Below are 16,561 nucleotides of genomic sequence, written 5' to 3' on the forward strand. Positions count from 1 at the left end.
TGACAATAAACACAATATTTTGGACCAAACAAATAATTACAAAGAAGAAAAACAACAAAAAAAGTGTTGTAACCTGCCGTTTTTTTTCTTCCTTCTAATTCTTTGTTCGGCCCAACAAATTGTGTTTGTTGTCATGATTTGTCACGACAAGAGTTGGCTTTGTACGACACTTAAAAGGTCTTTAAATAAATACTTTTTGAAATGTCTATGAGGAAAATGAACGGAGAATCATTTCCTGGGCCCTGGTAGGGGGCGGGACTGCAACGCTCTATACAGATAACAAAACAGCCTGCCGGTATAGCTAAGTTTGTCTCACTTTGACTGCCAGTGTCAGAGTTGTTTCTCTCATTTTTTTGATGGACAGGAAACGGTAAAGCCAGGGGGAGACATGTTGCAGGGCAGTGACGTAGAGTCTGTGGGGGCCGGGGGGCCAGGGCCCCCATGAGGAATTGGACCAGGGATCTCGGCCCCCATGAGGAATTGAACCTGAATATATATTCGCCTCGGTTCGTCCCGTTTGTACCGCACCAGGTCGCGCCCGTTCGCACAATTCTCGTCTTGCATTGACTTTGTATGTAATCGCGCCGCTGGGGTTAGCGGGGGGAGGAGCGGCGGGCCCCCATGAGGATTATGAAAACTATTCGTCCCTGTTGCAGGGGAGGGGAAGAGTTGCCTACTTAGCTTTCCTTGTTTGAGAATACAACAGCTTGTTATGCACTTCCCCTTGTTTGCCAGTAGGTGCTGCATGCAGTATTACACAATGCAGCTTTAACCCATTCAGGCCTGACGTCGACAATTTTCTGAAAGATTTGAGGCACATTTTAACAATTTTTCAAAAATAGCAGACCTACAAGTGTGGCGCGCTATGAGCTTTAGCTATTTTTCAATAGCTAAATTATAACATAATGTATGTAACCACCAAAAGGCGTTCCCGCTCAAAATGGGTTAAATAGTATAAATTAAAGTACACAAGGAGCAACGAGGGATTTAAAAGCAGCAGAGATGCTGTCTTGGAGCTGCCTTAATGATGGCTGCTGAAGTGATCTGGGAGAAGTGGGCGATAACTGATGACAAACACACCGTGTAGGTGGAAAGGAAAACAAGCGTGGTGGACAGAGGGGGGAGTACTCTGGAGGTAGATTCATCAAAACCTCTCCACTCTCCACTCTCCTCCATTCCACCACTAATACATCATCCCCGTTTTAACAGTCCTCCTGGTCAAGGCCTCACTCCGAGGTGTTTATTTGATTCCCTGATATTTGGGGATGGAAAGAAAGTAAGGGTGAAAAATGGAGGCACCTCCAAATCTCTCCTAGAGTATAATTAACCACATGGGGGAAAGAGGGGCCTTCAAGAGTAAGTAGCCTTGCCGAGCCATGAGGCCCATAGGTCAGGAGCCTATCTCCTGTTTCTGTAGCGTGAGGCAGCTTGATGTACAAGTACACCCCCTGGACATGACGCTAGTATGTCGCAGGGACTTACCCCCAATCCAACCCTTGATGCTGAGTGCCAAGCAGGGAGGCACTGGGTCCCATTTTGGGAGTCTTTGGTATGACCCGACCGGGGATTGAACCCCAGCCTCCCAGTCCCAGGGCGGACACTCAACCACAAGGCCACTGATCTGGTTCAAGAGTGCGGGACAACAAACCGAGTCAGAAAAAAAGTCACAGGAGAAGATAGGAACAGGACCTACAACGCTCAGTGAAGATGAAGCGCATCGTACAAGTCAAGAGTTTATCGCAGTTAACACCACTTCTCTTCCTTTGCCCTCAGGTCTTTCCACAGCAGTCAGTTCAAACTGCATGGAGATGGGTTCATGTTCGGCCATCCTGACCGCCCAGAGATACATGTTTTGTTTTATAAGGCAGAGATCGAGATAAAAAGCCACAGCTACCAAGTGCAGATGCAATCCATCACCGCAGGTAGACAAACTTGAAACAATAGCTGTGAGTTATTCAATACACCCCAGGGTAAACAGAAAATCCCCATGGAAACAACAGCGTATATCACCCAGGGAAGCAATGGGAGACATGGGCTTGGAAAGGAGGGCGAGGCGGACTCTTCAGAAGACTTATGGCGCGTTGATTGATGGCCAACTTCAGATGCTCTCACACCATAGAGGGATTGTGTGGCCTCTCTGAGGTATTAGTTATTCATTATGCCAAAGTGTAGAACAATACAAATCAGCAGGGTGACATGAATTTCTAACATCTTTGCATTTGTCATTTTAAGGGCTTCTAAGCCGACAGGCACGTAACTCTGGGATCTCGCATGATTCGATTAGGACGTGTCCTTAATCTGTGACATTAAGACCAGTTACATTCAGCATATTTACATACATGTAATAATTCGATCATACCCTTAACCCATTTTGGGGCGGGAACCAATTTTGGTGTTTTAAACATTATGTTATAATTTAGCTATTGAAAAATAGCAGATCTACAAGCTCGTAGCGCGCCACCGAGTGGCGCGCTACGAGCTTGTAGGTCTGCTATTTTTGAAAAATCGTGAAAATATTTATTTCAGAAAACTGGAGGATTTAGAAGATTTTTTTTTAATTTTGAGGTCAGGCCTAAATGGGTTAAGGCAATACGGCAGTTATATAATTGTTTATGTTACTAACACATGTAAGACATTGGGTCTGCCGTGAGCACTGCAGACTCGCTCCCGATGTTCTACCTCAGTCTGTAAACGCACCTCTTCAGACTCTACCTCACCCCCTACCCCACAGTGGCGCTCATAGATGCTAGTTAGGCTACGCCGCAGAGATGTAATGTTGATTAGTTGTTCACTGCATGATCTAAATATGTTATTTAGATAGACATACCGTTTGCTAGTCCACAAATTCTAGGAATATTATTTAGATTTCATGAAGTTTAGACAGGTTTGATGGTACCCTTTGTTGAACTTACAAGTCATAATGTGTAACATTTTCAATTAAAACAAGTTATTCTTTATATAATCGTTCACTGGTGTGCTTTTCACAATAAGTATTCCATGTGTTTTTGACAGCTCTAAACACTACTAAAAACAGTATGTTTGTTTGTTTGTGTATGCCCCCAAGTGTTCCGGAACTAAAATGTATGTTAAGCAGTAATGACTTTCATAATTTTCTTTTCACTCTATTTACTTAACCATTACCCTGTGATTTGTTGACTTTCAAGCCATTTACATTTTGTTCATTATTGTTTTCATCTTTGTGCGTGAGGTCCCCAATTGCAGTAAGCATAAGCAGTAAGCATGCTCAATCTGTTGATTTACTTAAGCACTTAAACATCTTTGTCGTCACACATGTAAACCATTACCAGATAAAGAGGACAAAGGCACTGAATGCAGAAAAAGAAACCTGCGACCATGAACTGATTTATACTAATGACAATACCATGTAAACTGGTTATAACAATAGATGCATTAATTTGACACATGCAAATAATTTAAACAAATGTATTGCCATAACCTGCTTTTATCCACAGTAATTGGAATATTCACATGATGAAACTGGGCTCACCTTGGCTCAGAAACTCATCCATCTTGTGCTTGAATGGTTGCAGGTTTTCTTCGGAAGACACCGTGCACACTTTCAATGTTTCAGTGGAGCATGCTGGAAGAATAACGAAAGATCATTAGTAGAAAAATACTGATGATGTAATGGTGCAAAGCAGTGTTGCATCCAGCATGAATGTTGGCATCTATTCAATTAGGGTTTTTGTTCTATTATCAAACTCTTTAAGAGTCTACATTTTCTTTATTTCTTTTTATTATTTTCCCCAATATTTGTTTTTGGCTTTTCTGCCTTTTGAGTGAAGATGGACAGGAAAGAGGGAGAATTGACAGGGGGATTCGAACACGCGACATGCTGTCAGGCCAGAGCCTATATGTGGCATGCGCCTGGCCCGCTAGGCCAGCGGGCGCCCCTAAGAGTCTACATTTTCATGCGAGAAAGTCCATATCAGCTTCACACTGGTATTCTATCCTATTCATTGATAGAACCCTTCTGAATAAGAGCAACAGCTCTTAATGACCCATCCCACTTCTACACAAGCAACATAAGATGGCCTGAGGAGCGAGGTAGGCTCGTGCTTTGATCCCTGGAGAACTCCAGAGTCACGCTCTATCTGTAGCCATGATGGATCCAGAACTCGCATGCTAAAAGACCTCTGAGGCGAAGGGGGCCACGAGGGGCTAAGGAAATGGGGAATGAGGAGGTGGGGACTGGGTGAATGGTAATTGTGAGACCATATGGTATCTCCTCCTCTGAAGGTACAGAGCAAGCTAGCTCCACTGCAATGCTACTGTCCTTCACGATGGCCAAGCACATTTCTGCGGGCCGCCTACTTATCCGAACCCCCCCTCGGGCAGCTGTCATCGAAGACTGCGTCTGCTAGAGCACTCAGCTGGCTTCTCCGCGGCTAATGGGCTAGCTAGAGCATGTGATGATGCGTTTATGTATCGGGCTATCATGCGCCACTGCCACTTGGGGCAAAGCGGACGCAGGTCTGTGTCCCTCACGGGCCACTCCATTTTTATGAATTGCAAATAATGAGCAGCCAAATGATTGATTGAACTAGGAGAAAAACAATATTTGGCGAGACAACATGGATAAGAGACCTGATTGGTTTAGCAGTACAGATACATAAAATGTGATAGAGAACAGACCTGGCTTGGGGAATTATTCTCAATCGAAAAGCAAGCATGCAGACACTCACTCGCACATGGGTATGCACTTTGTATTGCGGGCGCACGGACACGTGCGCACATGCACTCGCACATGGACACGTCATCACGCACTCACTCACACACGGGCACACACAGACGCATTTGGTTAGGCTACATGTGTACACTCTCAGAGGTCAAATGAACACTGAGTATTTTACTGTGTACATTAGCTTTTTACCACCTGTAGGCCCCTGAATGGCTGGAAAGTGTTGGAAGTGCTGAGTGAGCCGAGACTGAATAATGCATGTATTTCTCCACGGCCTCATTCATTAACTTGCACTGATTTTTCTTTACCTTTTATTTTTTTGCCTTAACCAATCAGCTTGGCTTTTCTGAGCATAATCTGATTTCCACGTCTACTATAAGTATTACTATTTACACACTTCTGCTGAGGTCCTTACAGTACTGCTAATATGCAGGCATTTACAGTGGTGTAAAGTAACCATTTACTCAACTACTGTACTTTAGTAAAATTTTGAGGTACTTTTAATTTACTGGAGTATTTCCAATGTCCAGTATTTTTACTTCCACTCCACTACATCTTACAGGCAAATATTGTTCTTCTTACTCCACTACAATTATTTGAAAACTTTAGTTACTAGTTACTTTGTAGATTTGGATTATTACCAGTAAAACGCCTGAGGGCAAGAAGCGACCTCGCCCTTTACGGCGTGGTCGTGCATGCATCCGCATCGTTGACGGCAGACTGCTGGGCGAGCGCTGGCGCTTTAACATGGGGGGTCAGATCAACATGGAATGAATTCTGTACTGGCCATATAAGGAGCATGTCTTGAGTGTACAGTGTTTGATGAGGTCAGATCAACATACGGAATGTCACAACAGGTCAACTCCATACAGTATATGGAGATCTATGGGTGGTAGCGGGGACATTCTCTTGAGTGTACAGGGCCCAGGTAGGGCCGGGCCTTAATTTTCGGGGCCTGTTGAAAACTCTAGTTTTCGCCAGCTGCTGGGTGCGGCTGCACTAAGAACTTTGGGGCAGGCCTGTCTAGAGTTTGAATGGACAGGTGGGCCTGTTGAGAACTCTAGTTTTCGCCGGCTGCCGGGCACGGCTGCACTAATAACTCTGGGGCAGGCCCGTCTAGAGTTTGAAATTTTAATGAACACCTAGGTATAAGTCAAAAGGGGAACATCGAAGAGGAAGGATGGATGGGGAAAGAGCAACATATGGAATGTCAGAACAGGTTCTGACATATACAGTATCCATACAGTATATGGAGATCTAAGGGTTTGAGGTCAGATGTAGAGTTGCTGGCCAATATTGATGACATCAGGGATCTAAGGGTTTATGGTTTGAGGTCAGATGTAGAGTTGCTGGCCAATATTGATGACATCCGTATCCATATATGGGCTTAACTGCGACAGCATGCAGGTCACATTTACTATGACATCAGGGTCACATCTCCATCCCTGATGATGTCACATGATGTCATGAGACCTGGGCACCATATGGGGGCTTGCCTGGGGTGACCAACCAACCAACACAGTGACAGGAAATAGTCATATAGTAAATGCGACCTGCAATTACAAGACATACAATAACCACGTCAGCCCCAATTCAAAAGCTTTTTAGACATTTGAAAACTTGTGAAATGGGACCTTCTGCATGATGAGTACTTTCTACTTTTGGTACTTTATGATTTTTTTTTTTATACCAAACAAAGCAAATTTTGAATTCCGGACTTTTACTTGAAACCGAGTGTTTCTACATTGCAGTATATAGATATATATATATTTTTTGTAAAGATTTGTTTTGGGCTTTTGTGCCTTTATTGATAGTTACAGCGAAGACGGACTGGAAAGAGGGGAAGAAGGGTAGAGGCACGCTGCAAAGGTCGTCATGAACGGGACTCGAACACGCGTTGTCAGGCCAGAGCCTATATGTGGCATGCGCCTGGACTGCACTATACTGTAGGCCAGCGGGCACCCCTAGATTGCAGTATTGATACTAAAAACATTCGAATACTTTTTCCACAGTTTACATACTTCTACTGAGCTCTTTGTAGTACTGATACACAAGTATTTGAACACCAAACTCTGAACACTAAACAGTTGCCCAAATTGAACATCAACAAAATACTACATATTAATCAACCACTATGAATATGTGCTCATAATGAGCATATTATGGTTTCTGGTTTGCACGAAGGGCTTAACACACCACAGTGCCATAAAATAAACCAAATTAAACTTGTGACTGGGCTTTTATTTTGCCTTTATTTGTTTTAAAGCCAAAGGGATCACACATGCTTTATCCAGATAGACATGGAGGAATTTTCCAGAGATCTCTTCAAAACATCTATATCACACACACACACACACACACACACACACACACACACACACACACACACACACACACACACACACACACACACACACACACACACACACACACACACACACACACACACACACACACACACACACACACACACACACACACACACACACACCACCACCACCACCACCACCACCCCCCCCCCCCCCCCCCCCCCCCCCTTCCAGGGTCAGCGAGGCGACTCTATGGAGCTTTAGGAGGCTCCTCACCCACTGGAGTGAATGGTAGTGGGATGGTAGTGAATAAGTTGCCTGACCCGCGGCTCCTGTAATATTTTGATCTCCGCTTCATAAGGACAGTAAAAGCCGTGCGGGATCCAACAGGAGTCCACATCTGACAAACCACATGTGGCTCTGGTTAGGTTCGACAAACAGAGGTACGACAAACAGATGACTATCTCTCTGTTGACCCTTGCCGCCTCTCCAAACATGACCATAGCCAGGCATGTTTTGGAGGTGGGATCTCTTTTCCCATCGAGGCAGAGACGTTGGTGGATTATGCAGGATTTATGTTTTCATAAAGCTCTGTGTAACAGTGTTGTAAACACTAATATGACACCTGCAATAATCAGCGTCAATTCAAGTTTACTACGTGCCATGGTAAGAAAATACACAGTTTACACATTTTTGGATGTCCTTGAAGGGGAAGGGGGAAAAAAACATGTATTGGAAAGGAAAGGCAAGTCGGGTTGACGGACATACCGTTTTGGTCTTTCCTCAGCTTGCGGAGGTCTCTCTGAAAGTCTTCAAACTTCATCTGAGAGGCTTGAAAGAGGTCCTGGGGCTCAGGAAGAGGGAAGACGCAGGTCTCTCGGCCTGCATCCTGGTGGAACACACACGCACACACACACACACACACACACACGCACAATACAACAATGTCGAAAGCAATCATGCTCAAATAGGTGAAGGCCTCTCTAGTGTATACAGCAGGTGAGACTATAATGGATGTCTGCTTATTGACAGTCCAAACAATCCTTAATAAGATAAGGCTGAGTTGAGGTTAACGACCATTGGCGGGTGAGGAGCCCGGCCAATCAAAGCGCCACATATCCTACTGTCCATCAAAATGTTCCTACGAAGCCATTAAGAGTGCTAAGGCTGTGTGTTGCAGGTTGACTTTGGCAGGCTGCTCTCCACTGAGTTCATCTCATCTGGCGAACCTAATTATTTACACTAGCGCTCCTTTGGATGCTGTGCCAGTGAACAGACTGCAGGTTTGAATGAACCCAGACATAATCCAGGAGAGGTGGAGAGACAGAGCGAGACAGAGAGAGAGAGAGAGAGAGAGAGAGAGAGAGAGAGAGAGAGAGAGAGAGAGAGAGAGAGAGAGAGAGAGAGAAAGATTTGTCTGCTGTAGATGAGGAAAGGGAAAATAAATAATTTGATAAAGGATAAGCCACGGTATCCTCTGGCAGGAGAGGAGATGAAAAGAGAGGCCTGGAAGGATTTCTAAGCAAATCAGAGTGAAACAGAAAAAGTGATTCAAATAAACAGGAACCAAAACATACCTCATCAAAGTGCCTTAGATAGTAAGCAACGATGTAAGACAAAAGACTCTGGGAGTTATCCTGAAAGAAAGAAAGAAAAGAAAAGGGTTCCAAATAAACAAACCAAAATCCCATTATTTATTAACGCATTTTGGGCGGGAACCCCTTTTGGTGTTAGCATTATGTTATGCTTTAGCTATTGAAAAATAGCAGATCTACAAGCTCATAGCTCGCCACAGAGTGGCGCGCTACGAGCTTGTAGGTCTGCTATTTTTGAAAAATCGATGAACGACTGAAATAGAAACATAGCTTTTTCAGAAAACTGTCAGGATGTAGAAGACATTTTTAGAATCTGATCTGAATCTGAATCTGGTCAAAATGGGTTAATCTAATGGTGTTTTTATTTTTTTCAGCAGGACGGGTGCAGAGGCCGAACGTGTACAAAAGACAGTGTTCTGAGATGGGGGATAAATCATAACACAACACATAGGGTAATGCATCAGGCACAACTGTGTTGGGCTGGCTGTCATAACTTAGAGCCGGTGGAAAGTTTGTGGTTCTTTATGGGTACCTTACGCATTCCACCTCTGGCAAAAAAATACACACAAACCACTGCATCCTTATATGGCGGCAAAGATGGCACATTGTGACCTGCATTTGTAATATATATGGAAAGGGGACAAAGCTGAAAAGCTATGGCCTTCTGGTGTTCTGGAGTGACGTTCCCTGTGTATGAGTTGCTGACGTAGGATACATTTCTGTGACCTGAAGTAAGGCTGAACTTACACAATACATTACACAAGGTACATTACAGGACACACATCTGCTTCTGTGATGTGTGTCCTGTAATGCAGGGGTTCTCAACCCGTGGGTCGCGACCCCTCGGGGGGTCGCCAAATTATTTTAGGGGGTCCCCAAAATATTTTCAAAAAAATATATATATATATATTTTCACGATTTTTCAAAAATAGCAGACCTACAAGTTCATAGCGCGCCACTCGGTGGCGCGCTATGAGCTTGTAGATCTGCTATTTTTCAATAGCTAAATTATAACAATGCTTAAAACATCAAAAGGGGTTCCCGCCCAAAATGGTTTAAGGTTATTGTAGCAGTCAATTTATATTGGGGGTCGGGAGGGGGCGGGGCGGGGGTCCCGAGACATTGCCAAAGCATTTCCGGGGGTCCCCGGCCAAAAACGTTGAGAACCCCTGCTGTAATGTACCTTGTGTAATGTATTGTGTATGTCCTGTCTGTATCTTGAACGGTGACGTCATGGACACAAAGCAAATTTCAGTGAAAGCTGACAATAAAGTTGTATCGTATCGTCGTATATCAGTGTAACAAGAAAGGCTCCTTCACAACAACACTTATTATATTATTTACATATTGTGGTCATGTGTCGCAGGTGTTTGAGAAGTAGATATATATATCCACTGAACAATTATTTTACATGAACAGCCAACATGTTGTTCTCATGTCATGTCACACAGAAATTCACATTTTTAATTGCCCATGAAATCAGGATTCAATTATGATTATTTATGTATTCTTCTCAAAGGCCCAGGGGGTGTTTTCAGCTATACTTTTCAAATCAACCTGTGCTTTAACATGCTTTTAAAACGCAATGATGTAACTTGATGTAACTTTGACAATGAAAATAACCGCACAATGATATTTAGTGTGATGGATTACCCATCTCCAGCAAGACTCAAGACTCTGCAGGTTGATTTTCACACCACACTGAAATTAATGCAATCCAATGGATTCCTAAAAGAAGTATACTCTGAGTCAAATACTTCTTTAAAGGACAACTTTAGTTGATTCAACCAATGTTCATGTTTTAGGTTGTTATTAGATAAAGTAAAAGATGAGTGTTCATTTGTTTTCCCATTTACTGCTTTCTTTCCTTTTAGCGATTTTCGTGAATTTTTGACAGGAGGCGGGGGAATTTGAGTGGCTAAATTTTTTTTTTACGCCGATTGAATGTAAAGAGGGAGTTACTAGGGAGCTCCCATACTGTGTGTTATGGGTTCAATCGTCAGTTTGTCACCTTCTTCACATTCAATAGATCCTGTGATATTTTGTGTCCAGATGTAATTTCCTGGGGTCTAGTAGGACTATAGTAAATAATAATAAAGAAATCGCCATAAAAATGTGTTAAAAAAAATATATATATATATATACATATTTAGCCACTTGCTCAAATGCCCCCTGTCAAAAACATCACAAAAAACGCTAAAACAAAAGAAAAATGAACACTCATCCTTTACATTCTCTAGCAACAACCTAATACATGAACCTTGGTAGAAGAATACTAAAGTTATCCTTTGAGTAACACGCAATCTCTTAACCACATTCTAGCATTCTTTGAAAATAGGTAAACATTTGGTAGATCTATTCAATGCATTGCAATCACATTTTAGTGAGCATATAGATCATCCATTTTTACTACTGACGTACAACAAGCCCACAACTGACTTTTGGGTGCCAACCCCCACCAATTAATTCATAGTATAACCTAATCCAAGTCATTTAGTGAGTGACTTACTTCCCCTGAAAGGGCAGTCTATTATTTCCTTCACTATATGACAGCACTGTATACATTTGTCTTATACAGCTGCAGGACTCATTCCTACAGCTGCTGTTGAATGGCCTTTGAAAAAAAAAAAAAAAACGTATTTGAATGAATATCATGAGCTTGTGATTGCTGTTAACAGACTAGACTATCAACACCAACCCTGACATCCCTTGAGTCTCATCCATACAGATGCTGTTCAATGGCCTTTGTTTAAGATTTAATTAAAAAAAAAAAGTAATTTAACCCATTTTGAGCGGGAACCCCTTTTGGTGGTTACATACATTATGTTATAATTTAGCTATTGAAAAATAGCAGATCTACAAGCTCATAGTGCGCCACCGAGTGGCGCGCTATGAACTTGTAGGTCTGCTATTTTTGAAAAAACGTGAAAATATTTATTTCAGAAAACTGGAGGATTTAGAAGATTTTTTTTTAAATTTCGACGTCACGCCTGAATGGGTTAATACAATTTTGACAATTATTGCTTATAGCAGCTTTAATGTATTTCCCTTCAGCGGCGTTCCGTGCTCGTTCTAATAGACAGAGCACTCACACTGCTCTTGACGTCCTTCAGTTTTGGCAGGATGTCTAGGCTGAAGCCGTCCGCCTGGCCTCGAGAGCGGTTCCCTCCGTTCATGAAGTTTCCAAAGGCCAGCACCAGCCCCAGCACCTGCATCACGCACGCATTGCCCTGGAGAATCTGGTGCGCGCACGCGCGCACGCACACACACACACACACACACACGCACGCACACACGTGAGAGACAGCCCTGACGTCTATATCAGGGGTTCTCAACCCGTGGGTCGCGACCCCTCGGGGGGTCGCCAAATTATTTTAGGGGGTCCCCAAATTATTTTGAAAAAAAAAAGAAAAAAAAAAAAAATAGCAGACCTACAAGCTCGTAGCGCGCCACTCGGTGGCGCGCTATGAGCTTGTAGATCTGCTATTTTTCAATAGCTAAATTATAACAATGCTTAAAACACCAAAAGGGGTTCCCGCCCAAAATGGTTTAAGGTTATTGTAGCAGTCAATTTATATTGGGGGTCGGGAGGGGGCGGGGCGGGGGTCCCGAGACATTGCCAAAGCATTTCCGGGGGTCCCCGGCCAAAAACGTTGAGAACCCCTGGTCTATATCACAACAACAAGAAGAGAGGAAGACAGAAGTGCGTGACAGAATGCTAAAGTAGAAGAACGACGGGTCGTCGGGATCACCTTGCAAACTCTCTGCAGGACTTCTAACTTGCGGAGAACAGAGGAGATGCACTCAGCGAAGGTGGACTGAAACAGGATGCAGAACACCCGTTCGGAGAAGTTGGGGATTTGGGACAACTGGAAGAGAAACCTGAAGACGAGATGACGACAAGGCCTGTCAACCACTGAACATCTGGGATACGCATCTCCAAACCCCCATGAAATTAGAGACTTTTGATGTGATGATTGTGTTCCTGTGAATAGATTCACTCTTACTGCTCAGGCTTGTCCAGTGGCTTGGCGTCTTCATTGCCTTTGGACAGCTGAATGTGCTTCTCAATCTTGTCCTTTTCATCCTCTTGGGCTCTCTGTGAATGTTCAAATAATCTTTAAGGCATATTGAGCGTCATACATCATCATACATCATCTCATTCTGGCCAACATAGCCGATTTGTTCATCATTGTCAAAGGAAAATGTGACGAGTTCAGACAAAAAAGCTGTATATGAGGGGCTAGCTCCCCTCAAAAATCACACCTGTGTGAAGTGAGGAGCGCTCTCATCATCGTATACTTTACCATGACGTAAAATAGACACTATGCGTATTTGTTCAGAGACTGACATAAAATTCTCCATTCATTGTCAATGGGAATTTCATGTTTGTGTAAGACAAATATATAGACACTAAGGGCCGATTCATACTCCTATTTTACCGCTGTAGTGCCGAAATGATTTCGGCTCGTCAGACATTTTCAGTAGCACCGAAGAGCCGACTTTAGGACGGTACCCCCCCCCCCCCCCCCCCCCCCGAACCTCAAATTACGTCACATTGTAGGCTCTAAAATAGGAGTATGAATCGCGCCTAAGCCGGTTTGCTCAGACACTATGATGTAAAATTCTCCATTCATTGTCAATGGGAATTTAATGTTTGTGTAAGACAGAAATAGACGATTTGCTCAGACACTATGACTTAAAATTCTCCATCAAAATCTACACTAATAGCTGAATATAGGAGGGGCTTAGTAGCGCCCCTCAAAATAGAAGCTCTCGCTCTAGCGCCATGAGAAAAAAAGGTGTAACGCAGAAACCTGTGGCCTGTAGAATGATGTATCATGTTACCATACTGTAGGGGCGCGGCACTGTTTGATGATGTTGCGTATAGAATGTGCCTGAATAATGCATTTTATATTAACTGTACCATTATGTGAAGACATTGAAGCGGGATAATAAGCCTATAATACCTTGGCAGAGTACTTATGAATAGTGTGTGGAAGTGTGGAGGCAGGTGGAGTACTTGTAAGCTCGGCCCTATAGCAACCAGACATCACGTCAACTCTATTCTGATTCTGGTAGTGGGATGCCAAATACTGTGATAAACTTGAAGAAAGAAAGTTATTCCTATATGTTTTAAATCAGCTGAATCAATATTAATAATAATTCCAAAGTGGAAATGAAAGGAGAACTGAAGCTGAAATGTTGCTGATTTTGACCAGGGTAACATTTAGCAGGCAAGAAATAGGCGTTTATTCGCAGGCGTTCTTCGATTTTTCAAAAATAGCAGACCTACAAGCTCGCAGCGCGCCACTCGGTGGCGCGCTATGAGCTTGTAGATCTGCTATTTTTCAATAGCTAAAGCATAACATAATGCTAACACCAAAAGGGGTTCCCGCCCAAAATGGGTTAATGGAGAGATCTTTAAGTTGAACATGTCAAACATGGCATCCCAATTTTGGACATATCATTATTGGCAAAACTTTCCAAAATGTCAATATGTATTATTTATTTATTTTGAAATTAGGCGATCAACAAGTTTGCGATGCGCTGTGAGCTTATAGCATGCCCGTTTTGCATAAATAACACTGTCATACGACACTGTTATGACAAAGTATAAAATAGGGCTCGCCTCAAATAGTTTATTTGTTGATCATTTGGATATATAACAACAAAAACTAGGGATGTTCCGATATTATCCACCTCCCGATTATTATCGGCTGATATTTGTATAAGAATATAATATCTTATTCTTAAAATATCGTTATCGGTCTTAATTCATTTAAATGTCTCCTGAATTTATGATGTTTATTTTTATTTGGAAAACATTTTTGAATGCATACAGCAGGGCAGCACAAATGTCACAATACAATTCGGCATAAGGTGTTAATTCCACGACCGGTAATCGGAAATTAGAAGTTGGACAATACACTGACACCACGCTAGACAGGAACGCCCAAAAACACACACATCCGGTTTTAGCCTGGGGTAAGAATTTTCTATGGCTGCCAATGCAACTTGGTCCAATCCTTAATCACATACGGACAAACATCTATGCCGATGCTATCTAACTTGCGGAGGTAGCGTGCCTTGTCCACGGGCAACAGATCTTTCAACGTATGGCATTGCAAATACGTTTGATAATCGCTACTCTGCTCAATATTGTTTTGAAAATGCCGCAAATTGCATTGCAGTGAACGAGAGCAAATCACAACTTCCCCCGGGGGTGGGCGGAGTTACAGTTGTACGCGCCGTGGTGTCAGTGTATATGGGGATATCGGATATCGGCAAAAAAAAAGTAAATATCGGACATCTGTAAAACAAATAGTATATGGTTCCACAAAATATCACTGTGTGACTGATTCATTGATGTTTTGCAAAGCTCAAACCTGCGGCATTCAATATCTTTCCCTGATACTTATCACAAGCCAAAGGAAAACCACTGAGTAGAATTCCGACTTAACTCCACTGTATGCCATCCAGCATGGGCCTTCCATTAACCCATTTAGGCCTGACCTCAAAATTAAAAAAAAATCTTCTAAATCCTCCAGTTTTCTGAAATAAATATTTTCACGATTTTTCAAAAATAGCAGACCTACAAGCTCGTAGCGCGCCACTCGGTGGCGCGCTATGAGCTTGTAGATCTGCTATTTTCCAATAGCTAAATTATAACATGTTTAAAACACCAAAAGGGGTTCCCGCAAAAAATGGGTTAACAGTATGGAATAAGAAGAAAAGTGCTGTGCGGCATACTCGTTTGGCCATGCCACATTCCTACTCGTTATCCCGCTGTCAGACTCTGCACCACAGTCTTATACAAGGTGGTTTGAAAGAAACACAGGCCAGAAATGCCCTTTCGTTTCACAACAGGCCGAGACAATGGCTGTTATAATAATGCCTCTGACGTAGACTGGCAGAGCCATAAAACCCATCCAGAGAGAAGAGAAACGTAAACTCCCTCCAGAATCCACATAGAGCCTGAAGCACAAGTCTTATAGCTAGCAAGTCATTCCCACTGTCTTCCTCTCTCGAGTTCTGGCCCCGGCATGGCTTCCTTGGACAACATCAAACGGCAGCATCAAACGAGCTGAGGGGCCGATTAGTATTCTACACACCACTGCCTTCTGTCGACGAGGGCAAGCTCCGTTTCGCCTTGTCCCGAGTTGGTTTCAAGTGTAAATACATTTAACACAAAGCAGATACTTCTCAAAGGGCAGCAGCAGAGGGCTCAGAAATGTGCGGTGTAATTGGGGACAAGTAGGCATTAGCGTGTGATCTTTGAATTTGCAGGGGCATGTTGCCTTGGTTGTTAGCATGAGAAATACGGTCCCATGTGGAATATCAAATGCACAGAGAACGTAGAGGGCTGATATTTGCGATGCCAGGATTTGAGAATTCTGACCAATTGGCCAAGTGGTATTCATTAGCTTGGCTTCCACTACGGGGCTAAACCAGGTCCAGCCAGGACTTAATCATTATTTGTGTCACTCATATTTTCACTGAAACATTCTTTTTTTTTTGCATTGTGTTGCCGATGCTGTATTTTGCAAAGAACAAATTGTGCTCGGAGTCTTGTGTCATGAACAGTCAGACATGGCTCCGAGTGTACTATTTACAGTGACTCAGGACTCAGGTATAGCGGCTGTCTCCAAAGGTTACCGGTTTGATCCTCGGACCTCGGCTCCTGTCGGCTGCATGTCGAAGTGTCCTTGAATAAGCCACTGAACCCCACAACTGCTCCCGATTAGCAGGTTGGTTCTTCTAAGCATGATTTCCTCTGATGTCTGTGTATGAATGGTGAATGTAAAATACATTCTAAAGTGCTTTGGAGAAAGGCACTATACTGTATCTCAATGCAGTACATTTACCATTATGCATGGGATTATGGGTTGGAGGACTGTGGTTCTAATGGCTAATTATCCTACTATAAATGTGGCACGTCTCTGTGTGTGTGT

The 16,561-nt window shown here is 43.1% G+C and overlaps 1 protein-coding gene across 3 annotated transcripts in view; it reads right to left on the reverse strand.

Annotated features, from left to right (window-relative positions):
• Positions 1 to 16,561, reverse strand: part of fmn2a (formin 2a) — a 63,080-nt gene that overhangs the window by 10,444 nt on the left and 36,075 nt on the right. For 2 of the 3 annotated variants that reach the window (XM_079511694.1, XM_079511693.1), the window contains exons 9-14: positions 12,614 to 12,705; positions 12,359 to 12,488; positions 11,699 to 11,845; positions 8,589 to 8,648; positions 7,780 to 7,900; positions 3,509 to 3,601 (exon numbers count right to left, since the gene is read on the reverse strand). In XM_079511694.1, the coding sequence (XP_079367820.1) occupies positions 3,509 to 3,601; positions 7,780 to 7,900; positions 8,589 to 8,648; positions 11,699 to 11,845; positions 12,359 to 12,488; positions 12,614 to 12,705 (643 nt within the window). The remainder of the gene's footprint in view (positions 1 to 3,508; positions 3,602 to 7,779; positions 7,901 to 8,588; positions 8,649 to 11,698; positions 11,846 to 12,358; positions 12,489 to 12,613; positions 12,706 to 16,561) is intronic. The other variant, XM_079511695.1, reaches the window with a different exon arrangement.

Source organism: Electrona antarctica (assembly GCF_951216825.1).
Source record: "Electrona antarctica genome assembly, chromosome: 10".
NCBI classification, from domain to species: Eukaryota; Metazoa; Chordata; class Actinopteri; order Myctophiformes; family Myctophidae; genus Electrona; species Electrona antarctica.